The 26,450-nt window shown below is 40.9% G+C and overlaps 1 protein-coding gene across 6 annotated transcripts in view; it reads right to left on the reverse strand.

Annotated features, from left to right (window-relative positions):
• usp47 (ubiquitin specific peptidase 47) overlaps positions 1 to 26,450 on the reverse strand; it is a 148,627-nt gene that overhangs the window by 44,990 nt on the left and 77,187 nt on the right. For 5 of the 6 annotated variants that reach the window (XM_069903596.1, XM_069903617.1, XM_069903590.1 and 2 more), the window contains 8 exons: positions 24,589 to 24,756; positions 22,240 to 22,371; positions 20,480 to 20,556; positions 16,392 to 16,447; positions 15,323 to 15,435; positions 13,546 to 13,650; positions 12,974 to 13,181; positions 10,928 to 11,043 (listed from right to left, as the gene is read on the reverse strand). In XM_069903596.1, the coding sequence (XP_069759697.1) occupies positions 10,928 to 11,043; positions 12,974 to 13,181; positions 13,546 to 13,650; positions 15,323 to 15,435; positions 16,392 to 16,447; positions 20,480 to 20,556; positions 22,240 to 22,371; positions 24,589 to 24,756 (975 nt within the window). The remainder of the gene's footprint in view (positions 1 to 10,927; positions 11,044 to 12,973; positions 13,182 to 13,545; positions 13,651 to 15,322; positions 15,436 to 16,391; positions 16,448 to 20,479; positions 20,557 to 22,239; positions 22,372 to 24,588; positions 24,757 to 26,450) is intronic. The other variant, XM_069903601.1, reaches the window with a different exon arrangement.

Genomic DNA, 26,450 nt, shown 5'->3' on the forward strand with positions numbered 1-26,450 from the left:
TCTTCTTATCCCATCTGATCTCGAAAGGCCTGTTACTGTGCGGTATCCCCGAATTAAAATTAAAAACTATTCTCCCTGCAACGTAGATTACCTCCCATATCCTTATGACATTCAGGTCGGAGGGTAAACTAGCCACTGAGAACTGTCCCCAGTGTGTGGTGGAATCCGGGAAGGGATCACAGTTAGTGAGCAGGCGGGGTGAATATAAGATTAATACTGGATGAGTGTAAATGGTTCTGGATGGGCTGAAGGACCCATTTCCAATGCTGCATCTCTCTGATTCTGATACCACTATCAAATCGCTTTATCGTGAACAGCAAGCTGCCAGTTAACCCATTAATATTAATCGTACTTGGTCATATTAAATACATTCAGCCCAAACGTCTGATACAAATAGCTCACTGCAAATGTTTCAATGTTTTCACACAATAATAATACCATCAAGAAACTGAAGATTTAAATTAAAGGTTTAAATTTAGATATACAACACACTATAACGGGCCCTGGTGGCCCACTAATCCATAACACCCAATTGACCTACACCCCACCCCACCCTGGTAGGGTGAGAGGAAACTAGAGTACCCAGAGGAAACCCATGCAGACATGGGAAGAACGTACATACTCTTACAGACATTACGGGATCCGGGTCGCTGGCACTGTAACAGTGTTGCACTAACTGCTATGCCAACCGTGCTGCCCTGTGACAGGCAAGCAACTGAAACACTGTCATGCATCTGTGTGCCCGATATTTATGGATGCAAGCCTGCTCATTACAGAGGCAACCTTGCTCATAAATCTTCAGCTTCTCAATGCTATTTAGAAGTATTGACACCAGCAGAATCACAGATGGCAATGAGGAACCGTACAGGAGTGAGATAAGTCAGTTGGTTGAACAGTGTCGCAACAACCTTGCTCTCAACGTTAGCAGAACTAAGGAACTGATAGTGGACTTCATGAAGGGGAAGCCGGAAAAACACAAGCCAGTCCTCGTCGAGGAATCAGCAGTGGAGAGGATAAAGAACTTCAAATTGCTGGTTGTCAACATCTATGAAGAGTTGGATCCATTCTGGGGCCTTCATGTTGATGCAATCACGAAGAAGGCTCGCTGCCGGCTACACTTCGTGAGGAGTTTAGATTTGGTATGTCACCAAAGACTCTTACAAATTTCTACAGGTGTACTGAGGAGAGCATTTTGACTGGTTGCATTATTGTCTGGTACGGAGGTACCAATGCACAGCACAGGAAAAGGGTGCACAGTTGTGAACTTGGCCAGCATCATCATGGACATCAGTCTTTAGTCCATTAAGGACGTCTTTAAGAGGCAGTGTCTCAGGAAAGCAGGCTCCATCATTAAGGACCCTCACCACCTAGGCCATGCCCTCCTCTTAATGCTATGGTCAAAAAACCTGAAGACATACGCAACAGTACAAAAACAGCTTGTTCTCTTCCACCATCAGATTTCTGAATTGACAAAGAAACAACAGTCACCACCTTTTTTCCTTTTTCTTTTGCACTAATTTATTTATTTCTATTTATAGTAAAGCCCCTGGTATCTGGCCCCTCTGGGGATTTGGAGATGGTGGATAAGTATATTTCCTGGCTGAACTAACACACCTGCAATAAGAATAAACAGTATAAAATAAAAAAAATACTATATTGTACTTATACTGAACAAACTTCACTTGCATGAATATATAAGCCTTAAAGCATTTTACTTTATTTTCAGTCACATTTAACCATCAAGAAGTATTGCTAGAAAACATTACAAACGTATAAAGTGGAGAAGAACATAATGAAAATAGAGCAGAAGTATTATGAGCTAGGAGAAAAAACACATAAAATACTAGCCTGGCAACTTAAAACAGAACAAGCTAAAAGAACTGTATTGGCATCAAGGAAAAGGACAAACAAATTACATATAACCCAGAGATCAATGAAAACTTTAAGGAATTCTACTAGCAATTATACCGAACTGAGAAGGGAAAGAAGACAAAATAGATGAGTTTCTAGCTAAAATTGAACTACCGAAATTGCAAGAAGAGGAGCAAAAAAAAAAAAATTGATGAAACCATTTGAAATAGAGGAGATACAAGATATATTGAAAAAGCTACCGAACAATAAAACACCTGGGGAGGACGGACTCCCAATAGAATTCTATAAAACATTTAAAGAGTTACTAATTCCTCCTCACCTGGAAGTAATGAACCAGATACAAGAAACACAAAACTTGCCAGATTCATGTAAAACAGCAATAATTACAGTAATACCAAAGACGGGGAAAGATCCACTAACGCCAGCATCGTATTGACCAATATCTCTACTTTTTCTTTTAAATTTTTTATTTTTCACACCATATATTACATTAACCATGATACACACTTTTTCCTTTTCACACATATACAGTGCCATTTTCTCTCCCCCCCTCCCTCCTCCCATCCCACCCTCCCTACCTCCCCCCTCCCGTCCATTTAAAGTACAAAATCTAGGATACATTAAACCAGTCAGACAATGTTGTCATTCAATAAAAATACACAAGAAATTCCACTGAGTCCATTCTTTTCATTTCCTTTTCCTTCCGTTAACTTAGGTAGTGATTGTCCCCGGTAGGTTTTCGCTATTGTGTTTCATGTAAGGCTCCCATATTTGTTCAAATATTTCAATATTATTTCTTAAACTATATGTTATTTTTTCTAATGGAATACATTTATTCATTTCTATATACCATTGTTGTATTTTCAAATTATCTTCCAATTTCCAGGTTGACATAATACATTTTTTTGCTACGGCTAGAGCTATCTTAACAAATCTTTTTTGTGCATCCTCCAAATCAATTCCAAATTCTTTGTTTTTATGTTACTTAGGAGGAAGATCTCTGGATTCTTTGGTATATTGTTTTCTGTTATTTTATTTAATATCTGATTTAGATCTTCCCAAAATTTTTCTACTTTCTCACATGTCCAGATTGCATGAATTGTTGTTCCCATTTCTTTTTTACATCGAAAACATCTATCAGATACTGTTGGGTCCCATTTATTTAACTTTTGAAGTGTAATGTATAGCCTGTGTATCCAGTTATATTGTATCATACATAACCTCGTATTTATTGTATTTCTCATCGTTCCAGAACATAACTTCTCCCACGATTCCTTTTTTAATCTTTATATTTAAATCTTGTTCCCTTTTTTGTTTAGTTTTACCATTTGTTTCCTCATTCTCCTTTTCTTGCAGTTTAATATACATATTTGTTATAAATCTTTTGATTATCATTGTATCTGTAATTACATATTCAAAGTTACTTCCCTCTGGCAAACTCAAACTGCTTCCTAATTTATCCTTCAAGTAGGATCTCAATTGGTAATATGCCAGCGCTGTATCTTGAGTTATATTGTATTTATCTTTCATTTGTTCAAAGGATAATAATCTATTTCCTGAAAAACAATTTTCTATTCTTTTAATCCCTTTTTTCTCCCATTCTCTAAAGGAAAGGTTATCTATTGTAAAAGGGAGTAACTTGTTTTGCGTCAATATTAGTTTTGGTAATTGATAATTTGTTTTATTTTTTTCTACATGAATCTTCTTCCAAATATTGAGTAGATGATGTAATACTGGAGAACTTCTATGTTGTACCAATTTTTCATCCCATTTATATAATATGTGTTCAGGTATCTTTTCCCCTATTTTATCTAATTCTAATCTGGTCCAATCTGGCTTTTCCCTTGTTTGATAAAAATCTGATAGGTATCTTAATTGTGCGGCTCTATAATAATTTTTAAAGTTTGGCAGTTGTAAGCCTCCTTGTTTATACCATTCTGTTAATTTATCTAGTGCTATCCTCGGTTTCCCCCCTTTCCATAAAAATTTCCTTATTATTTTCTTTAACTCCTTGAAGAATTTCTCTGTCAGGTGTATTGGCAATGCCTGAAATAGGTATAATATCCTTGGAAAAATGTTCATTTTAATACAGTTTATCCTTCCTATTAGTGTTAGTGGTAAATCTTTCCAATGCTCTAAATCGTCCTGTAATTTTTTCATTAGTGGATAATAATTGAGTTTATATAGTTGGCCGAGATTTTTATTTATTTGTACACCTAGGCATCTTATTGCTTGCATTTGCCATCTAAATGGTGATTCCTTCTTAAATTTTGAGAAATCCACATTATTCATAGGCATTTAAATGGCAAACACAAGCAATCCGATATCTAGGTATTAGACTAGATAATAATCTAGGCCATCTATACAAATTAAATTATCAGCCATTAATGAAGAAAATACAAGAATACTTAGAACATTGGAAAGATTTATCACTAACACTGATAGGAAGGGTAATTAAAATGAATATCTTCCCAAGGATACAATACCTATTTCAATCGTTACCAATTCACCTAACAGAGAAATTCTTCAAGGAGCTAAAGAAAATAATAATGAAATTCTTATGGAAAGGGGGAAAACCGAAGATAGCGCTAGATAAATTGACAGAATGGTACAAACAAAGTGGTTTGCAGCTACCAAACTTTAAGAATTATTATAGAGCAGCACATTTAAGATATCGATCAGATTTTTATCAAACAAGGGAAAAACCAGATTGGACCAGGATAGAGCTAGATAAAATAGGGGAGAAGGTACCAGAACATATACTTTATAAGTGGGATGAAAAACTGGTGCAATATAGAAGTTCACCAGTATTGCACCATCTGCTCAACATTTGGAAGAAGATTCACGTAGAAAGGAAAAAAACAAATTACCAACTACCAAAATTACTAGCGACGCAAAATCAACTAATCCCTTCAACAACAGATAACCTTTCCTTTAGAGAATGGGAGAGAAAAGGGATTAAAAGAATAGAAAATTGTTTTTTGGGAAATAATTTATTATCTTTTGAACAAATGAAGTACAAATATGGAATAACTCATGGTACAATGTTTGCATACCACCAACTGAAAACTTACTTAAAGGACAAATTGGGAAGTAGACTGAGGTTACCAGAAGGAAGCAGCTTTGAATATGTGATTACAGACACAATGATAATTAAAAGATTTATAACATGTACATCAAGCTGCAACAGAAAGAAAATGAAATAAGCTGCAAACCCAAACAAAAGTGGGAACAAGATCTAAACATAAAGATAAAAAATGAAATATGGGAAAAACCATGCTCTGGAACTACGAGAAATACAATAAACACGAGGTTACGCATGATACAATATAATTGGTTACACAGGTTATATAATCACACCCCAAAAGTTAAATAAATGGGACCCAACAGTATCAGATGGATGTTTTCGCTGTAAGAAGGAAACGTGAACAAGAGTACATGCAATTTGGGCATGTGAGACAGTGGAAAAGTTTTGGGAAGATCTAAATCAGGTATTAAATAAAATCACAAAAAGCAACATACCAAAACATCCAGAGATCTTTCTTCTAAGTAATACAAGAAGTAAAGAATTAGGCCTCAAACTGGATGAAGCGCAAAAAAGATTTATTACGATAGCCTTAGCTGTAGCAAAAAAAATGTATCATGTCAACTTGGAAATCAGAAGAGAACCTGAGAGTACAGCAATGGTATATAGAAATGAATAAATGTATTCCATTGGGAAAAAAAAACATAATTTAAAAAATAAAGTCACATTAATTGAACAAATTTGGGAACCGTACATGGAACACAACAGAGGGCCTACCGCAGACTCCACCCCCTAAAATGATAGAATGAGAATATCAAATGAACTGACCCAGTGTGTAAAAGTAGATGACACAATTTTCTTGTTTATTTTCAATGTGCGATGACATTGTTTAATGGGTTTATTGTATTGTATATGTTGAATGTTTAATGGGTTTGGAGGTGGGTGGGAAGGAAGGAGGGAAGGGAGTGGGGGGGAAGGGGAGAAAATACCACTCTATATATTCAAGAGGGAAATGTTTGTGTGTATTTTGATTAATATGGTTCATAGAGTGAAAAATAAAAAAATTATAAAAAAAGGAGTATTGCTAGAAAGGCTGACAATCTTAGGGTGTGGATTGACACATTGGGTTACATTATTGATATTAATGAGACAATTGCAGGTAGGGCAGGACTGTCTCAGATGTGATAGAGGGGGAGGGATGAAAGAGGAGTAGCATTTCTAGTCAGGGAAAATATCTCAGCTGTGCAAAGTCAGGACAGCCCGGAGGGTTTGCCTACAAAGGCCATAAATCTGGAGTTGGAAAGCAGGAAAGTTGTGACCATACTTATAGACCACCCAATAGTCAGAGAAAATTGGAGGAGCAAATCTGTAAAGAGATAACAGACCAATGTAAGAAACAAAGTTGTGACTGTAGGAAAGAGATAACAGACCAATGTAAGAAACAAAGTTGTGACTGTAGGAAATCTTAATTTTCCACATATTGGCTGGATCTCCCATACTGAAAAAAGGGAGTTTGTGAAATGTGTTCAGGGAAGTTTTCTAAATCAATTCTATAGAGGTTCCAATGAGAGACGATGCAGTACTTGATCTCCTATTAGGGAACAAATCAAGTCAAGTGAGACAAATGTATGTGTAGGAGAACATTTTGGGTCCAGTGACCATAGTGTCATTAGCTTCAAGTTAATTCTAAATTATAGGAAAGCAAATTTTGTGGAAATGAGAAAGGATCTGGGAAGTTTGGATTGGGATATGTTGTTTTCTGGCAAGGATTAAGTAAGTGGATTACCTTCAAAGGCAAAATTTTGAGAGTACAGATTTTGCATGTCCCTGTTAGAGTTAAAGGCAAAGTTAATCGGTATAGGGAACCCTGGTTTTCAAGGGATATTGGCGATCTGGTTAAGAAGAAGAGGGAAGTGTACATCAAGTATAGACAATTTGGACCAAATGATTTACTAGAAGAGTACAGAAAATGCAAGAAAATATTTAAGAAGGAAATCAGGAAGGCAAAAAGATATGAGGTTGCTTTAGCAGATAATGTGAAGGTAAACCCGAAGGGTTTCTACAAGTATATTAAGAGTGAAAGGATATTAAGGGACAAAATTGGTGCCCCAGAGGATCAGAAAGGTTAATGATGCGTGGAGCACAGAGTACAAGGGCAATTCCATGGTACCATTTTTCCATGCTGTAGAGTTCTATGGTTCATCACTACATCTGCAGGTTCCTCCCCCTCCACAGAGCCACCTGAACATCATCTGCAAACTTGGGGGAGGGGTGGTGGATTAATTATCTATAAAACCTCTGACTGGGACAACCCTTGCTCAACAGGGTTAAGGAGTCACTTTAAGGTTGTCACCCCAATGGCAAGTGGCCTCAACCAGCTCTTCACTCTGAGCGACACCATTACTGTTTCACACAACTTTATTTAAACAGCTGCTACGAGAAAAGCACAGCCAAGGCACTCCACTGGCTGAATATTTGGTCCCATCTTCACCAAAGATTTGTGTTATTTCAGAGAATATCTACTGTACTTTTACAATTTTAAACTTGGGCATTTTTTTTTAAGCCAATGATTTTATTCTTATTACAAATTTTTTTTAAATGATTTTCTTCAATTTTTTTTCTTTTGCCGGTTGCTTGAGGCTGGTGGATTCCAGAGGTTTTACTGCAGTGCATTTATGGAAATGTAATTTATAGTCATTTTTGCACCGATAATGCACAATACTGCAGCCACAAATGGCACTTGACGTGAATGATGTGAAAGCCTAGAGCACCCCTCTGTGGACAAGGACTGATTGTGCGAAAAGTTAGCACTCTGCAACTTGGGTAAACCCCCCCCCCCCCCCCCCAAGAAACAACCAACAAGTTTGTCATCAAGGAACAGCTACTGGAATTGCAAAAGTGATGTCAGCATAAACAGGCCAACATTCCTCTTCATTCTCTCTCCTGGTGCTACTTAATCACCCGACTCTATAGCATTCTGGGCACCTGAACTCCAATCTTGGTTCATCTTTTCCCACAGTGAGCTGCTCTCTCGCCCATAACCATTTGAGAGGTTTCACCAGTTAATTAGGTTCTCTGCTGAATTATTTAATCCATGGACACCTGTCATTTTTCAGCCATCATTGCACAAGGTTTAAATTTAGACATACAGCATAGTAACGAGGCTTCCAGCCCACAAATTTATCAATTCACCTGCAATCTCTGCAGGCTTTTGAAGGGGAGAAAAAACCAGAGCATCCAGAGGAACCTCACGCAGACACGAGGAGAACGTACAAACTCCTTGCAGACAGCACCAGATTTGAATGCGCTAATTGCAACTCTAATGTGCCATCCCTGGTTTAACTGAGGTTTCCAAATTCTGAGGAGATAGTTTCCACAGATGTTGCCTGAGCCATGTGTTTCCATCATCACTGTTTTTATTCAAGGAGCCTGATCACCTTTCTGAATGATATTGTCCATTTCCAGTATTTATGATCATATGAATAAGGCACAATATTGGGTTCGTCTGAATCATGCTACAATCTTTTTTAAAATCACTCCAAACTATTTGTAGTAAACTTTAACATACTATTTGGCATCCAAATTGATTGCTCTACCTGCATGTTTACTTTCTAAGCCTCGTGAACCAGCTGATTCTAAATGGTTTCCCACCATTTAAAAAAGTTTTCCATTCTTCGCACCAAATCATAAACACGCAATTTCCCACAACATCCTCCACCCGTTTTCTCAGCCACTCACACATCCTGCTCACAAACATTTTCAGATGCGTGGCATCTCAAGATGTTTCCCCACTCAGTTTTGTGCCATCAGCAAACCTGGACAATTCACATGGCCTTTCAGTCCAAGGATCAGTAGAAATGGTCGATTATACAGGAAGTGATAACAGGACATCTAATGAATATCAAAGTCAAAATGGATTTATGAAAGGGAAATAATTGGGAGTTTTGTGGTGGTGGTAGACTAGATCTGGGTGTATATGGATTTTCAGATGGTTCGCATTTTTTTGGTAGATAAAATCAAAACTCAGCACAGTAAGGATGAATGGGGCATTTGCAGGGTGGTAGGCAGAGATTAGTCAGGTACCACAGGGATCAGGGCTGGACCCATTATTCCCAATACACTGCAATGCCTTTCATTAATGAAGCAAATGTAATATCTCCAAGTTGTTGATGCAAATGAATGGGATTGTGAGCTACGAGAAGAACACGGAGGCTTCAAGGAGATTTAGTCACATTGAGGGAGTGAAATAGATTGCAGATGCAAGATAAGATGGATATAAAGTTACTGCTTTTGGTAGGAAAACTGGAAAGGCAGAATATTTAAATTGTGATAGATGGACAAAAGGATCCGGCTTTAAACAAGAAAGTCCGCAGACATTATGATTGCAGTTTAAGGATCTGGTGGACCTTGTAAACCAGACACAGAAGAAAACATACAAGCAATTGTATGACTTGTTTGACTTCATTGAACGAGGATTTGAGCAAGGAAACTTGGCTACGCTAACACAGGGTCTTGATGAGACCACACCTAGTCTAAGATACAGTGCTGACCTCACCCAACAGAACACATACTTCCCATTGACTGAGTGCGTCACTCGTCTGATCCCTGCGGTGGCAGCACTGGTGTAGGAGGTAGGATTGTATTTGCCTTTAGTTCAGCAGAATGAGAAATTACTATTGAAATACAAAGATTCTGACAAGACAACAGAGTGGATGTGAAGAGGATATTTCCCCTGTTTGGGCCTATGTCAGGAATCAAGGGTCACAATCCCAGAACACAGGTTAAGACATTTAGGACTGAGATGAAAGGTTTCTTCATTCCAGGGGTATCTGTGGGGTTGCCTGCCAGAGAAGGCTGTGAAGGCCAAGTCAATGAATACAATTATGTTGATAACAGGCAAATTTCCTGGCACAAAGATATGAAAGGGCATGGGAAGGGAGCAGGAATGTCAGATAGCACTGAGCAACTCACCTGGCTGAATGACCTTCTTCTGCTCCTATTTTCCTCCAAGTTTCATGAACAGCTGAGCATTGAGTTCCTCTTCATGTGACACTTCACATGGGGAATGTCCAATATTTTCCCTTGGCCTTCAACTAACCCCACAATCTTTTCTCCATCCCATTTTTTATTTTATTCAATATTCTCAGAAACTAACCTTACTAGTGTGAAGAACAAGGGCACCTGTTGCACCACACACCATGCTATCTTGGAAATGGAGGACTTGTCACTGAGTGGACTCCAGGAATTTGCTTCCTGAATGCACTGCAAGATCTTCTTGCAGAAGGACTAAAGTGGCTCAGCCCTCCCCACTGTCTCAAGGACAGTTAAATGCTATCTGTTAGTGATGCATCGATCCAAAAAAATCTTTAATCCCTCTGCCATTCCTTAAAATGGGTGAATATACTACAAGCACAATGTTAATGGAATCTAAATTTTTCTTTCTGTCACTTCACATAGCTGAAGAGGCTTAATCATTTGCTTCTTCAACTAAATTGCTCTCTAATTTCTCTCTTAAACTTTTGTTTAGAATCACAGAATAATCACAGCACAGGAGACATCCACTTGACATGATTTGTTGAGTTGGTCCTAGCTCAATGCAAGAACTGTCTACCTATACCCTCACCCCATCGCCTTGTAAAGTCTTGACCTTCAAATTCTTACCCAATTTTTTTTCTGACTACTGCAATTCAACCTGCTTTTGTTAATCCCCAGTACACGCCTCACCAGCTGCTGTGTGCATTTTTTTCCTCGTGATATTTGCATCATTTAATACTGTACTTGCATTTTACTTTTTTAAATCCTCATTTCCTTCACTGCTGGCAATAAACCCCTGAACTCTTCCTTTCCTGAACGAGGTATGTGGTTCAGATGAAATGCTAAATCTGACAGCTGGCCATGTTTGAAACGCATCTGCTGCTAATCATATTGTTGCATGACAAAGGCTAGCATTTCTCACAGCTGTACATTCAGTGTACTGTGGCAACCACAAAAATACACAAACTCATGAACAAAGCAGGCAGCAATTCCTACCTGGGAAATGATCTGTTTGAACTCGGCCACCGTTTGATTAAGGTAGGCACGAACACTGATGGGTGGAGCTAGGGTTTCCGTCTTCAGGTCGACCATATGCACCTTCACCATCACTTCTGAACAAAAAGTAATGGATGAACATGAGATGGGCAGGAATGGCAATATCACGTTTGTTCTGCTATTGACTTGTAGTAACCCTAATTACTCCATCCTGAAATTAATGCAGTCACAGTCTGGGAGCCATGAATAACTGGTCCATCTGGGTAGATGGAAGATAGGCATTAAGCTCAAAATTGCAGTCTTCTCAAGTCACTTCAAGGTTCCTTTCACTATCATTCAATAATACATTAAAAATGGAACATGCATCATATCATTTAACTTTTGTCTGCCATAGAGCAAACAAAGAATCGTGTTGAGCATTGCCCAGCACCCCTAACAATAAGAGAAAGGGAAGCAGAAGGGAGTCCCTTCAGAGATACTGAGTGTCCAAGGATTAACATTATAGTCTAGTGCCACAGCAGATTTCCACCTTCAGTCTGAAACAAGGAGAAAACAACCTGCTCCCTTCCAAAATCCAAGGCTTGTTCCTCATCTTGTCTAACAGGGCACTTGGAATTTCTGCTGTAATACCTTCTGACAGCATTCCTTGCAGCAGCCATTCTCAACTGAGCCATAGAACATTTCGTGGTTGAGGGGGTGAGGGGGGGAGTGCCACAGATGGAAATCGTAGAATATCTTATGCAGTCAGTAGAAGTAAGGAAGAAACCAATTAAACTTGACTGCTTAGCAGGGAAGTTGTCCAGAACAGTCCTAAGGGGGGCACAGCCAAATAAAAGATTGAGAATTGCAGGTTTACAGACCTGAGATTGATAAAGTGTTGGGTCATCAGGTTCTGAGTTCTTGTAAGAAATTTTATTAATTGGATGGTATTGAAACTAGATGATCTGGAAAATGCCATGACACATTGATCAATATTTTCAAACCTTACCTGATTTTCTCACGGAGCACAAAAATATTCTAATTTCAGTACGTTGACATGACATGGGTTCAATCATCTGTCGATTAAAGTCCTGGCTCAGTTCAATGTCCAACTGAAGATTGATTGTACAAATGAACAAATTGGCTGATAAAGATATCTAATAGTAAATCAAGACTGGATTCTTTAAATTTTGTTCATTTGCAGTTTTGCATCATCCTGTGGAGGTCATTGTGTCCTGCATTTAAGATCTGGATAAAATTTCATAGCTACTGAATGCATGCAAAAATATTGAACTAGCCTCGTTGCCACTAACTTTGAACTTTTGATGTTTTTTTTCTTAAAAAAAAGTTCAGAATTTCAGTGACACCTGCAAAGTAAGTATAATCATCCCAATTTCCTTTGAGATGGTGTTGGTAAGCAGTCCATCTGGTGAAAGAGCTTCCACAGTGCTCATGACCTCATACAGCTCAATAGTATGGCTGGCACATTTGCGAGGTGTTATCAGAATAGCCCAGACAATTTTGTAGATGTTACGCTAAGCAGACCCTGCACCAAGAGTGAATGTTAAGAGGCCAATTAAATGGGCCACCCTATCCTGGCAGGTGTTCACATTTCTTATGTCTATGGTACGAACTTGTCGACAATGGAAAGCCTCAAGGATGTCCCCAGTCCCCAGATCTGGGAGGCCTGAGCATGCTAAATACCATTTCTATGTAAATCTAAATAATATTGCTATTTTAACCCTCAAAACTGTGGTTAAATTCCCATCATCCATGGCAGTCATTCTCAAGGGGGGCCCTATACATGGATGCAAGAAAAATAGGAGGTTATGGGCTCTGAGGGAAAGATTGATATGGAGTAGGTTTATATCAGTTGGCAGAGCATCGAGGCTGAAGGGCCCATTCTGTGCTGTACTATTCTATGATCTTAACTACTGTAGTTGCTGCCTTACTGAAGCGGTTTCTCAGCAGACCAAAATGAAAGGGAATTTTACTGCTATTTTTCAACAATCATTTTGAAATGAAAATAATGGTGTCACTTCCCCAACACCATTGGTGGAAACTTACCTCCCGATTTGTATGGTTGAAAACTTTGATCAGGCCGCCTTGTTTCCAGCAGGAAGTCAAACATATATGATGACTTGACTCCGCCAAGGAGCAGCCCCACAGGGGTGTCCTCCTCTCCCTCGTACGAACGCTCCAAGTAATCATGGAATTCGTCGTACTTGACCAGCCGACAGCAATCTAGTGGAAGAGCATCTTCTAGATCCATGAGCTTCAAAAAGGCAGTAAAACAGATGTTATGATTTACTACTAATTCACCATTAACTAGAGTGGTTAACATTCTTACAAACAGCCCAAGTGTGCTTGAGGCCAGAAGTGATCGAGTTAAGTTTCCCCAAATGAAAATGGAATTTGATTTAAAAAAGGATTAGTTTAAAATTAAACGGTAACTGCCCGCAAGCCCGTGCCATCCAATTGACCTACAAACCACGTACGAGTCGAAGAGTAGGAGGAAACCCACACTGACAAAAGAAGAACAAACAAACTCCTTACAGACAGTGCCGCATTCAAACCCGGTCGCTGGCGCTCTAGCAGTGTTGCACTAACTGTTTTAAGCCCTTTTCTCATCATCATACCTTGTATGCTATTTCCACAGCTTCCTGTAATGTTCTGTCCTTGTGGACCTCGAGTTTGTTCTCCATCATTACCTGTCGAACAGGATGCATGCAGAACAGCTTGATCTGTTGCAGGGAAAAATAAAAATCATGGAACCAATGAGAGGACTGATCAATAGTCTCTGCTTTTTTTTTTTAAGATCAACATTGTCCAATAGAAACTGATGGCTCACAGTTGAAACAAGTTATAATTTTAGTTAAAAGCCTGACTAAAACACTACAAGTGTTCTTCACAGGAACATGCTTTTGTAAACACATCCTACACCAACAGTAACCAACATCTTGAATTTAAAAACTGCACCCTTATTCTGATATCCCTCCTCTTCCAGCAACATCCCAACCCCTCCTACATCTTCCCTTGGCCTTGTGTCCCCCCCAAAATCCTGCATGGTTCCAGTTCTGGCTCCATGATCACCCACAAGCATCAACTACACCACTGATGACTGTGTCTTCAGTGATCAAAGGCCAAGCTCAAATTCCCCTCTACCCCAGATTCTGACAGTACATTTCTCAATGCATGGCACTTTGTCCCAAACTTCAGTCAACTGCCCCGATATCTTTTTTTGTGACTGATGGGAAACATTCTGTCCCATAATCACTTCCGTGAACCACTTTAGGATATATCTCTATATAAAACATTTGTTTTTAAATATTACTGATAATTCAGAGACAATGGGGCAGAGTTGCAACTTGCGACTCTAAATACACATCACCAGAGTTTGGCTATGAGTTAGTCACAAGCTAGCTTTAGAACTGTTCAGTTTGGTCCAAACGAAGCTGTATGGGCAAAAAAAGCCTTTTGAATTTGACAATTTGATATGACCTCATGGCAATCTATCAATGTTTGTGACATCCTGCTCCATTATTCATGTCCACCAACAACTCCCTGCTTTAATGACCCTTCCCCCATGCAACCGTAGATGCACTTTCCTTCCCACCTATCAGTCTTTCCAGGTGATGCACCAATTCACTTCTAATCTAATATCACTCACAGGAGACTAAAAATGTTAGAATCTTGGAGAAAAACAATCTGCAGGACGTGTTGAAACGTGAAAGTCTGCAGATGCTGTGATTGTAGTAATAACATAGAATGTTGGGAGGAACTCAGCTGGTTTCACAGCATTCATAGGAGGTAAAGATATACAACCAACATTTTGGGCCTGAGCCCTTCGTCAAGGACTATGGACGTTGTGAGACCTGCTGAGTTTCTCCAGCATTTTTGTGCTTTTACAATCTGCTGGAGGAATCAGCAAGTCAAGCAGCATCAGTGGGGAAGAAAGAACGGCTGATGCTTCAGGTCAGAACCCGTCATCAAGACTGGTCTAATCCAGCATACTGCATTCAGGGTCATCAGACACAGTTTCCACTGGAGGGCCCAAATGCAGACTGGGTGATCGCGCTGTGGAGCACCTCCACCCAGTCCAATGGAGCGACCTTCAGCTCACATCCAGTCCTGACAAAGTGTCTCGAACCCAAAACATTCACAGCTCTTCTCTCCTCAGATGGCTGCCTTGTCAATTTTTATTTCAAGTTTCTAGCACAAACCTGTACCCCTCTTGATTTTTACTAAATCTGTGTTAAATTCATTATGTGATTTGACTCTGGCCTCTCAGCCCAGTATACACCAATGGAAATGAACTGCTACAGAGGTTCTATTATTATTTGTACACTCAAATGTCACACACAAAACTGCTGCCTAACAATGGAGACTCAAAATTTGGACATGACTGTTTAATACCTTGCATGTATTACGTTCAATTTCCTTCTGCCTTTTCTCTTGTTCTTCCGATTCTTTCTCCTTCTGGACCAGACGTTCAATGTGCTTTGGAAAATCATGCACCTCCAAGAACTCTACCAAAGAAGAAAAATGATGCTCTATACCCCAAACACAGCAATGACTAAACATTGAAGATGGCCTTCTTAGGTGGTTGGACAATGGGTCAGCATGCAGCAATAATTTCAGGATTCAAAGGATTATTCGCTGAAACGAGGAGACAAGCCGGGCTTGGGATAGATCGCTGGATGGATAACACAAACCCCGAGCTCTCAATTCAGAAGCTCAGGATGATCCCTGAATGGTTCTGGGCACCTACCCATCCTAATCTCCTCAGATATGGTGACATATTTTAAGTTTGATAACTTGTGAAAATCATGGGTGTCTTTGGCAAAGAAAATGTGTACATCTTAGCAGCTTAAAATATTTTGATAACACATTGTACCATTTTCCAATAGACATGCCCAGACATTGCTAAGAACAATCAAACATCCAGAGCAAAGAGGGGAACCTCCAGGAATGGGTTACTGTAGGGAAAAGTTTCAGAGAAAAGCTGATTCACATGCTGGAAATCCTGAAGGAAATTAATTAGATAAACTCACATAACAATGGAAATTAATCTCCAGACACAGGTTAGAAAGGGAAATTTCAAGGCTGGTCTTTGTGCAGTCACATGCAAGGACCAAAAGAGATTTTGAGAGGAAAAAAAGAGGTTGGGACAATCCCAGCAATTCCGATGTACATCTCAGCACAATAGCTGTCCAGTTCCACCAATCGTTTCAGATGCTCCAGACACCAGATGTAATTTGAGTGACAGAACAAATGAAGGTGACAGAACAAAGTGGGCAGGGAATCCTGCTATTGTGGCTAGGGCAGCACCGATATGGTACCCATCCCTGCGCAGGGACTGAACTTTCCTATGAATCAATGAACACAATGGAAAAAATATTTTAAAATATTCCTACTTCAATCACCAAAAGGAATGACAGTGCTATGGTAGAACCATTCACCCACATGGAATAAACTCACTCACTTGCATTTCTTGTAGCCTCCCTCTGTCTGTAAATTAACATGTATGCGTTGGTTGAGCTGGTGAGAGATAAGTTTCAGCTGTTACACACATTTTATTCTTAGCTCAGAATTTGCCACATTAGCAAGCAGATAACTTTGCAGCTTGATCCCTTACTAAATATCTATATGCATACCAAATGCACATTTATTCCAGCATGTTTTGAATTCCTTACAAATGCTCTCAGAAATGTAAACTGACACAGCAGAACAAACATGACATAGCATTCAAATGAAGGGCAGGGAAACATGAGCACTATAGTGAGGCAAATGTGCTTTAGCATTTGCTTATTCCACGAATGGATTCTATTCAGGCATCTGTCTGCCGCTGTCCTGTAATTTCACAATGTGTGCCAAAGGAAGGAGGGGTACTGATCAAATGAAGTCAGTGAATTTAAACTATGACAGAAATGATAGTAGAATTAGGTTTTCTGGATTCGGAAAATTAAATAATGACGACATTCTCCAAGGAGTGGCATGGTTAGCACAATGGCTTTACAGACCCGGTGATCAGGACTGGGGTTCAAATCCAGCACTGTCTGTAAGAAGTTTGTATGTTTTCCCTGTGACTGTGTGGGTTTTACCCCAGGGAGCCATTTTTCTCCCACCATTCAAAATGTCCCAGGGGTGAAAATTGGGTGGCACAGACTCGTGGGCTGAAATGGCCTTTAAATGCACTGTGTGTCTAAAAAAAAGTTGTAAAAAGGAACAAATGGGATACATTCCTGACTGGGCAGATTAAAAATAGGAGGCAAAGAATTAAAACTGGAGCCAGGGTGTTTAAGTAGTTATATCTAAAAATGTATCACAGAGAGGTATAAATACAAGATGCTCTTCCTCAAAGAGCAATTAATGCTGCACAATTTTACTAATTTTAAACCTAAATTTGGTTAAAAAATATATAATAATGTTCTTAAGAGTACAAGGAAATGACAGCTATATGGAGTTAGGGAGGCAGAACAGGAACAAGGAATAAAAATAGTAAACACACCGAAATGCTGGAGGAACTCAGCTGGTCGATTCAATATCTATATGAGACAAAGATATATTGCCGACATTTTGGGCTTGAGCCCTTCAAGGAAAAAAACAATCAGAAAAGGTAGAAGCAGGATATATCATAAAATGCCAGAATTCAAACAACGAGGGAGGAATCCAGACCAATAAAAGGTGTTAATTGGATATGATAAGGGACCAGTTGAGAATCTATCATGTCTGAGCAAAAGGAGACAGGGAAAGGAGATGACGGGGGCGGGTTTAAACAAAAGCCAGAGAAATTGATATTAATGCCATCCAGTTGGAGGGTGCCCAGTCGGAATATGAGGTGTTGTTCCTCCAATTTAAGGGTGGTCTCAGTCTGGCAGTATGAGACCATTGTCAGACATGTTGGCAAGGTAATGGGATGGAGAACTGAAATGGGTGGCCACTGGGAAATCCACACTATTGCAGCTGACAGAGCTTTGTTGAGCACCTTGGCTCTGTCGATGTGTTTATTACAATCACAATGTCTGCAGCCTATCGTGTTTCATGGGAGTAATAATGTTTATTCTTTGGAGTTCAGAAGAATAAGGGGGGGACCTCATATTTCAAATGTTGAAAGTCTTGGACAGAGTAGATATGGCAAAGAGGTTTCCTGTGGAAGGGAGTCTAGGACAAAAGGGCACAACTTCAGGATTGAAGATTACCCATTTACAACTAATTGGAAAGTCATGAAAATAAAACAAAATCTGCAGATAATGGAAGTCTACAACAATGGACATCATGCCTCCAACCTAAAATGTTACCCTGCTTCTCTTCTCACCGACACAGACTTACCTGACAAGTATTTCCAGCATTTTCCGTCTTTGCTGCAAAGTGATGATTTGGTCATTATCAAATATTTCCTTTGGGATTTGTGCATGAATGGAAGGAAATTAAATGGTGTATGAAACCATGGTAAAATTCCAGCTCACCAATTTGGAACGTGTCCCATCCTGTGATCACTTCTCTGGTTCTTGTTCAGACTATTGGTCATCAACCATCCTAACACTGATAAGAGCACATCTTTATCCCCTCTATCAAAACCATGCATCTATCAAACTCCTCTTCATGAATACTTCCTTAGAAGTGAAAACCTTCTGCAATCTCCTTACATGATCCAAGTCTACACCCAAGTTCTCTATCAGTTATGTGCCATCTTCAAGGGTTGCTCATTCTTCTTGAAATATGTGTCTTCATCTGACATACGAGCTGTCAATGTTCAGCAAAATCCCCTTCTTTCCTTTCAAAACTCCAAGGATTTCATTAACACCTCATACTTCCTATTATTTATCTTGACATCCCTGTCTCCCTTCTCACACTCTAATAAAAACTGTACTTTCCAGCAAATATAACCACTTTGCCCCTCCAAATTAAATTTTGTTTCCTATTTGTCAATTCACCTGAACATAATTAATCTGTGCATAGGAATAAGCAGTAAACGGCAACAAGAATGTAACTAGAAAACCCCTTTTGGTTTTGTCTCAAGCATAAACATTAGTTGAGGCACAAGGAGATCTCCGCTGCACACCCTGGTATTGCTATGTGCAGCTGAAGGGCAGATCGGGGCCCTTAACAACTGAACTTAAAGGCAGTGCAGCATTTTTCAAACTGGAGTGCTAGCATGGATATATACTCTCAAGTCAGAAGAGGCTGATTTTATTAAATTCTTGGTTGTACATTACGCAAAAGCTAGGCAGACTCTGAGGAAGCAGAAAACGGGGAGAAAACCCTCCCTGTTTGAGGAGAAGCAGAGAAGACTTACAGGATGGTATCCATGGCGGCATCCAGTAAGGGGTCTACGGCTGAAGAACACACAGGCGTGTGGGCTGTTGGCGACTAGAGGCGAGGAACCAACACTAGTGAGAGCAGGCTGCAGACGACTGGAGACTGGCTGAAGGGGTACCAGGCATTGGAACTGCGATGCGAGAGGGTGCCGAGGGTACTTGGATGCCAAAGGCTTCCTGATCATGTCAGAGGTTTGGATCTGGAGCTCAGGTTGCCAATGTTTTGGACTAAAGTCTTCACAGCTGCAGAGGTTACAGGAACACTAGATGCGAATCCAGACACTCAGTGAATCTGAAGGGACTCTTTTGCTTCTCTTTCCCTGACTTGAAGGGGTTCCAGGCAATTTCTGTTGATGGCTAATCTTTGCCTTGCAGCACATTAAATACAGTTTTGTGTAATATTATATCTGTTTCAATACATGATAATAAGAGAATCTCAAATCTCAAATGTCCAGGTGGACAACATCCACAGCCTTAAAATCACCATGACCTCTTAAAAAAAAACAAATTTGTAAGACATGCCCTGCCCTAGTACAAACCCATGCTGTCCTTAATAAACCCTTGCTCTTCCAATCACTGTACATCAAGACAAATCTAAAGTACCAAACTTTCAGTTAAAGCTACTTTAATTCACTATCATTGTAATGGAACATCAAGGCCATGGGCTACAATCTTGCTCAAGGGCATGGAAAGATATTTGAGCAAGAATTTTTAAATTCTAACTCAAGAATCATCTTTCCATGCCCTTGATGTTACCATTATAATGACAATAAGTAGCACAAAGCATTTCATGGGAGCATCATTATATTTGACACTAGAGCAAAAATCAAACTGCTGTAAGAACTCAGCTGGTCAGACAGTGTCTGTGGAGGCAGGAATGATCAACTACGTTGAGTCCATACATCAACATCAATGATAACTGAAAATTACAGCATCTGCCATCTTTCCTGTCTCAATATTTAATCCTGAGTGTGCAGTGATAACAGACAGATTTCCCCAAAAATCTGTTAAGATGAGGACCAAGTGAGAATGTTAAAACCAGGAGGAATAAACCACTGATGGGTAAGAGTGAATGATTGCAGAAGCAAAGCTGATAACTGGCATTATGGAATTCCTATTGGTCTTACGGTTCTGGAAAATGGAAACCAACCCAATGGGGTTTACTGCAACAGAATCTGCCAATATGAAAATTTAGATCCAAAAGTCCTAAAGGTCCTCAGTGAGAAATGTTTAGTGTGTGTCGAGTAGTCACCTTGCAAAGGCGCTGGAGTAATAGCCTCTGGTCACTGGAGAGCCTCCGTAGGTTTTCCGAATATCATCTTGAGTAATCTGAAAGGAAATTAATTGTATTATTACATCCCATTAAAGTAACCTGAAAATCTGGATACTCAGGTTAGTTATCACATCTGGAGACTGCTTTAATTTGGAACTTTTTTTAAAAAAAAAACATACTTTTTAAGAAATTTTTGATCAAATAGCTATGATAGAAATATAAACATCTTTGAAAAGCTTAACCTGAACCAAATTAAGTCCACTTACATTTATGAAAGAAGCAATGGAAATGGGGTTTATTTGAAAAGTGGTGTTGAGATAAAAGATCAGCCATGAACATCAGAACTAGAGCAAGGGACTAAACAGCTATTCTGCTCTCCTCTAATAAAGCATCAATATTCACAAACTCAGCAACATTTCCTGTCCCTGGGGGTATCCTTTGCTGCAGTGAATTTTGTAAAATTAATTCTACACAAGAGAAGAAACTACTAAATGCGGCACTGTTAACAACTCAAACATTCATTCATCCACAAGTGGTGCAACATCTACCCAAGTCATTCCAACAGCAACTCCCAAACATCTCTGGGGTCCCTTCTCTGTTGAACACCATCCTAATTGGGAGAATTATCAATGGTTATAGCTTGTGATGAATTTAGGAGATTTGGTACGCCACCAAAGGCTCTTGCAAATTCCTACAGTTGTACCTTGGAGAACATTCTGACCAGTTGCATCACTGTTTGGTACAGAGATGTCAATGCACAGGACAAGGGATTACAGAGAGTTGTGAACTCAGCCAGCACCATCATGGGCATCAGTGTTCACTCCATTAAGGATATCTTTACGAGGAAGTGTCTCAAAAGAAAAGCAGCCTCTATCCTCAAGGAGGTACAGGAGCCTGAAGATGAACACCCAACAGTACAAAAACAACTTCTTTCCCTCTGCCATCAGATTTCTGAATGGACAATGATCCACAGGCACTCCCTCACTTTCTCTTCTTTTTGCACTCATTTATTTATTTTTAATGTAATTTATAGCAATTTTGCACCCGTAATGCTGCTGCAAAACAACAAATTTTGTAACACTTCATTCATGACAATAAATTCAGCTCAGAGGAGAACCCAACAATGAGGAAAACTACAGCAGTGGTCAAGGTCAGCAGAGCTGAGTCATTGGAACATCCCCCAGAAAGCCTCTGTCAACCCTGCTGGGCTGCTGCCTGGAGTGCACACTGTTAATGGGCTCTGGTTCGGGACTTGGTGGACAAAGCCTCAGGCCAGGTGATTGGAACCAGGCCAGAGTCGTGAAACTGCGGTGGCAAGCTGGGCTCCTAAGAGGCCTCAGTTATTAATGACTTCCTATTGCTTCATGGATTCAGAGCCAGGGGTCGAGGAGGTACAAGTCGAGTACAGGATCTCGAGCCTGGAATAAATGCTGAACAAAGGCTGTGCAGCCACAGAAATTAGGAGGGTGCCGGAGGTGGTGACATCAGAGCAGGCAGCAAAATTCACAGACACTCGATGTCTCAGAAGAAACTCTCTTTTGTTTCCCATTTTGATCATTGCACCAATTACTTGGCAACTTTGCCTTTGCAGTGAAAAAAAGAAAGATTTGTATGAATTTCATGTGACAATAAATTGAACTGGGAATGGATGGTTTCAAGGAAGACAGTTGTCAGAAAAAAGAGGGATATTCAAAAATCAGCATCATTCGAACAGTGCACGTTCTCAACTGCTTGCTTACCCTGCTCACGTGCTGATCATTGAAACTGTACCACTGGCCATCACTGAATGATTTGATACAGGCATAGTAATGTCCACCAGCAGCACTTCCTGAATGAACCATAACTGAGAAGAGCTCGTAAATCCAGCCACCCTGAAAGCAGAACAAAAAGAACACCATGGTTAGCATAACAGTTACTGCAGTGCTGTTACAGCGCCAGAGGCCGTCACTGTCTGCAAAGAGTTTCTCTGTTCTCCCAGTGTCTGCGTGGGTTTCCTTTGGGTGCTCCAGTTTCCTTCTACGTTCCAAAAATGTACAAGTTTGCTAAGTTAATTGAGTGTACTTCAGCGGCGTGGGCTTGTGGGCTGGAAGGGCCTGTAACTGCTGCTTGTTTAAATTAAATGGGGAGGGAAATAACATTAAATAATCAGTCTATAAATGTAACTGCCTTTCACAGGATCAGAGAGACAGGTAACAGCACAGGAGACCATGCTGGCACTTGGAAAGAGCCAAGGCTGCCTCTTGGAAAGAGCCAAGGCTGCCTCTTGGAAAGAGCCAAGGCTGCCTCTTGGAAAGAGCCAAGGCTGCCTCTTGGAAAGAGCCAAGGCTGCCTCTTGGAAAGAGCCAAGGCTGCCTCTTGGAAAGAGCCAAGGCTGCCTCTTGGAAAGAGCCAAGGCTGCCTCTTGGAAAGAGCCAAGGCTGCCTCTTGGAAAGAGCCAAGGCTGCCTCTTGGAAAGAGCCAAGGCTGCCTCTTGGAAAGAGCCAAGGCTGCCTCTTGGAAAGAGCCAAGGCTGCCTCTTGGAAAGAGCCAAGGCTGCCTCTTGGAAAGAGCCAAGGCTGCCTCTTGGAAAGAGCCAAGGCTGCCTCTTGGAAAGAGCCAAGGCTGCCTCTTGGAAAGAGCCAAGGCTGCCTCTTGGAAAGAGCCAAGGCTGCCTCTTGGAAAGAGCCAAGGCTGCCTCTTGGAAAGAGCCAAGGCTGCCTCTTGGAAAGAGCCAAGGCTGCCTCTTGGAAAGAGCCAAGGCTGCCTCTTGGAAAGAGCCAAGGCTGCCTCTTGGAAAGAGCCAAGGCTGCCTCTTGGAAAGAGCCAAGGCTGCCTCTTGGAAAGAGCCAAGGCTGCCTCTTGGAAAGAGCCAAGGCTGCCTCTTGGAAAGAGCCAAGGCTGCCTCTTGGAAAGAGCCAAGGCTGCCTCTTGGAAAGAGCCAAGGCTGCCTCTTGGAAAGAGCCATGGCTGCCTCTTGGAAAGAGCCATGGCTGCCTCTTGGAAAGAGCCATGGCTGCCTCTTGGAAAGAGCCATGGCTGCCTCTTGGAAAGAGCCATGGCTGCCTCTTGGAAAGAGCCATGGCTGCCTCTTGGAAAGAGCCATGGCTGCCTCTTGGAAAGAGCCATGGCTGCCTCTTGGAAAGAGCCATGGCTGCCTCTTGGAAAGAGCCATGGCTGCCTCTTGGAAAGAGCCATGGCTGCCTCTTGGAAAGAGCCATGGCTGCCTCTTGGAAAGAGCCATGGCTGCCTCTTGGAAAGAGCCATGGCTGCCTCTTGGAAAGAGCCATGGCTGCCTCTTGGAAAGAGCTAAGGCTGCCTCTTGGAAAGAGCTAAGGCTGCCTCTTGGAAAGAGCTAAGGCTGCCTCTTGGAAAGAGCTAAGGCTGCCTCTTGGAAAGAGCTAAGGCTGCCTCTTGGAAAGAGCTAAGGCTGCCTCTTGGAAAGAGCTAAGGCTGCCTCTTGGAAAGAGCTAAGGCTGCCTCTTGGAAAGAGGAATCCCATTAGCCCCATTCTGCTGCGCATCCCCAAAACCTTTTGGGGCAACCCAATAGCATTTCAAAAACCATAAGACATAGGAACAGAGAACATTCAGCCCATTAAGTCTGCTCTGCTATTTGAATCAGGCTAATGAATTTTACTTCTCAACCCCATTCTCCTGCCTACTCCTCAAAACCTTTCAATATAGGTATATTCAAGAGAAGCGAAGTTCTTTCCAAATGGCAGAAGGGGTTGGGGAAGTTGTTAACTATTAATCATTAAAAATTTTACATACATAGAAATCAAAAAGCCTAATAGGGTGGCACAATTAGCAGAGTGCTATTACAGCACCAGTGACCCGGGTTCAAATCCGCCACTGTGAGGAGTTTGTACATTCTCCCTGTGACCTCCAGTTTCCTCCCACCCTCCAAAACAGGATTGTCAGGTTAATTGGGAGGCACGGACTTCATGAACCATGCTGTAACATTTAATAAAAATATTTTTAAAGAGCATTGATCTTCAGATTCGAAATACATCATCTCACCTTGGTCTTAACCAATGCATTTAAAAAGAACTGGAGTTTCATTCCCATTGAAATAAATCCCAGAGCAATGTCGCTGATCGTACCATGTACCTTTTCGTTGCCTGCCTTTGATGCTTTATCACCAGTACTGTTGCTGTCCAGGCAGATCCCTTCATCCACAACATCATCATTTGAGAAGTCATTGCTCAACTGGTCACTGTGACAACTCCCTTCATTCTCTGCACCACTATCAGTGCAGCTCTCAGTCTGAGGAGATTTCTGTGAAAGCAAAATATCCTAAGTAGATCACAGAATTAGCAAGATATTAAGAAAAAGAAAAAGCTGGATACCCAGGTCAGGTGGCATCCTTGCCTGGAGTAAATGCCATCACAACTTCTATCAGAACTAGCCCGATGACAACTTGTACACCATCCTCCATCCTATTCTCCTTCACCATTAGATGTGCAATCTAGAATCCCCAAACCAACCCATTGTTGATTATCTCTTTGCCTTGCCTTAACATTAATTTTTAAATGTTCACTCTCCAGGCAGGTGCCTGATGAAGCCCTTCAGGATTCAAGTCACTGTACAAAAACATGTAGAGTATCCACAAGAGGCTTATTCAGGTAGAACAAAAACATTCACAAATGTGTTGTTATTCCTAAAATGTTTGTTATCCCAAGAGGGCCAACACCATTGCAATGTGTGATCCCAATCTAAAAACAATTGAGTACAGAGGGATCACATTCACTAAATCTGTGAGAAGAGTAACAGAAAAGGACAGTAAAGGGTAGCTGCAGATACCAGCATTTTCTGCTTTGTTTTTATATTTCCAGTAATGCGCAGCTGTTCTACTCTACAAATCGGTGTCATTACGAGCTGCTGGCACATGGAGAAGGGTGATGAATACGGGACTGAAAGTGTTGTGTTTAAATACATGCAGTGTATAAAACAAGGCAGATAAATTTAAAGTTTAAAAGTTGGCAGGAGGATACCATGGGCATAACAGGGACATGGCTGAAGGAGGATCACAGCTGGGAGCATCCTATCAAAAAATGGGCAGGGGTTGGGATGGTTTTAAAAAAACCATTAAGTTTTTTTAAAAATGAAATTCTTAGCAAGAAGGGTCAGAGGATGTAGAATCTTTGGGTGCAGAGTTGAGAAACTGCAAGGGTAAAAAAAAATCAAAATCCAGCTGTGGAGGTGTAATGGAGGAATTAGACCAGCTGATGTAAGAAGGGATGCAGTTGCATCAGAAGACAATCTAAATTCCACCATGGGGCCCTAGACCAGCCTTTTGGGGGAGAAGGAATCAGCTATGTGGGCCCGTACACATGCCTTACCCATCTATCGGGACGATGTCCGCATGGTCTTGCGGACATGCCCAGCATGCCATCTTGTGAAGTCCCGCACTGTTCCTCCTGGTCCGCATGGCTGAATAAGACGGGGAGCTCGCTATGCCAGACTGTATGGGTAAACGTTACGTCCTAGTAATGGTTGACACCATTTCAGGACTGGTTTTTGCTTTTCCCTCCAAGACAGCTGACCAAGCTCGCACTATCCAAGGACTAAACCGTTTAATTTCTTGTTATGATGTACCAGAGGAAATTCAGTCTGATAATGGCTCGCACTTCTCTGGGAAGGCAATCTGTGATTGGACAGCTGACAACAGTATTTAATGTGTCCACCATATTCCTTATTACTCGCAGGCTGCCAGGTTAGTTGAACGAATGAATGGCTTACTGAAGGAACAAATTCGTTTGTTAACACCACTGGGGACCCTGAAGGGGTGGTCCCATGTGCTGCAGCAGGCAGTCGACAATTTGAATCATCGCCCTTTGAAGGGAGGTACACCTTTCCACCGACTTCTTCACACTTCTGAACTACAGCCTATTCCAGAGGAAAAACAGTAATTACCCCCATTCCCGAGCTAGAGAATGTCGGACGAAAGGTATGGGTGGCACCAACAGGTA

The sequence above is a fragment of the Narcine bancroftii genome, chromosome 1 (genome assembly GCF_036971445.1).
Source record: "Narcine bancroftii isolate sNarBan1 chromosome 1, sNarBan1.hap1, whole genome shotgun sequence".
NCBI classification, from domain to species: domain Eukaryota; kingdom Metazoa; phylum Chordata; class Chondrichthyes; order Torpediniformes; family Narcinidae; genus Narcine; species Narcine bancroftii.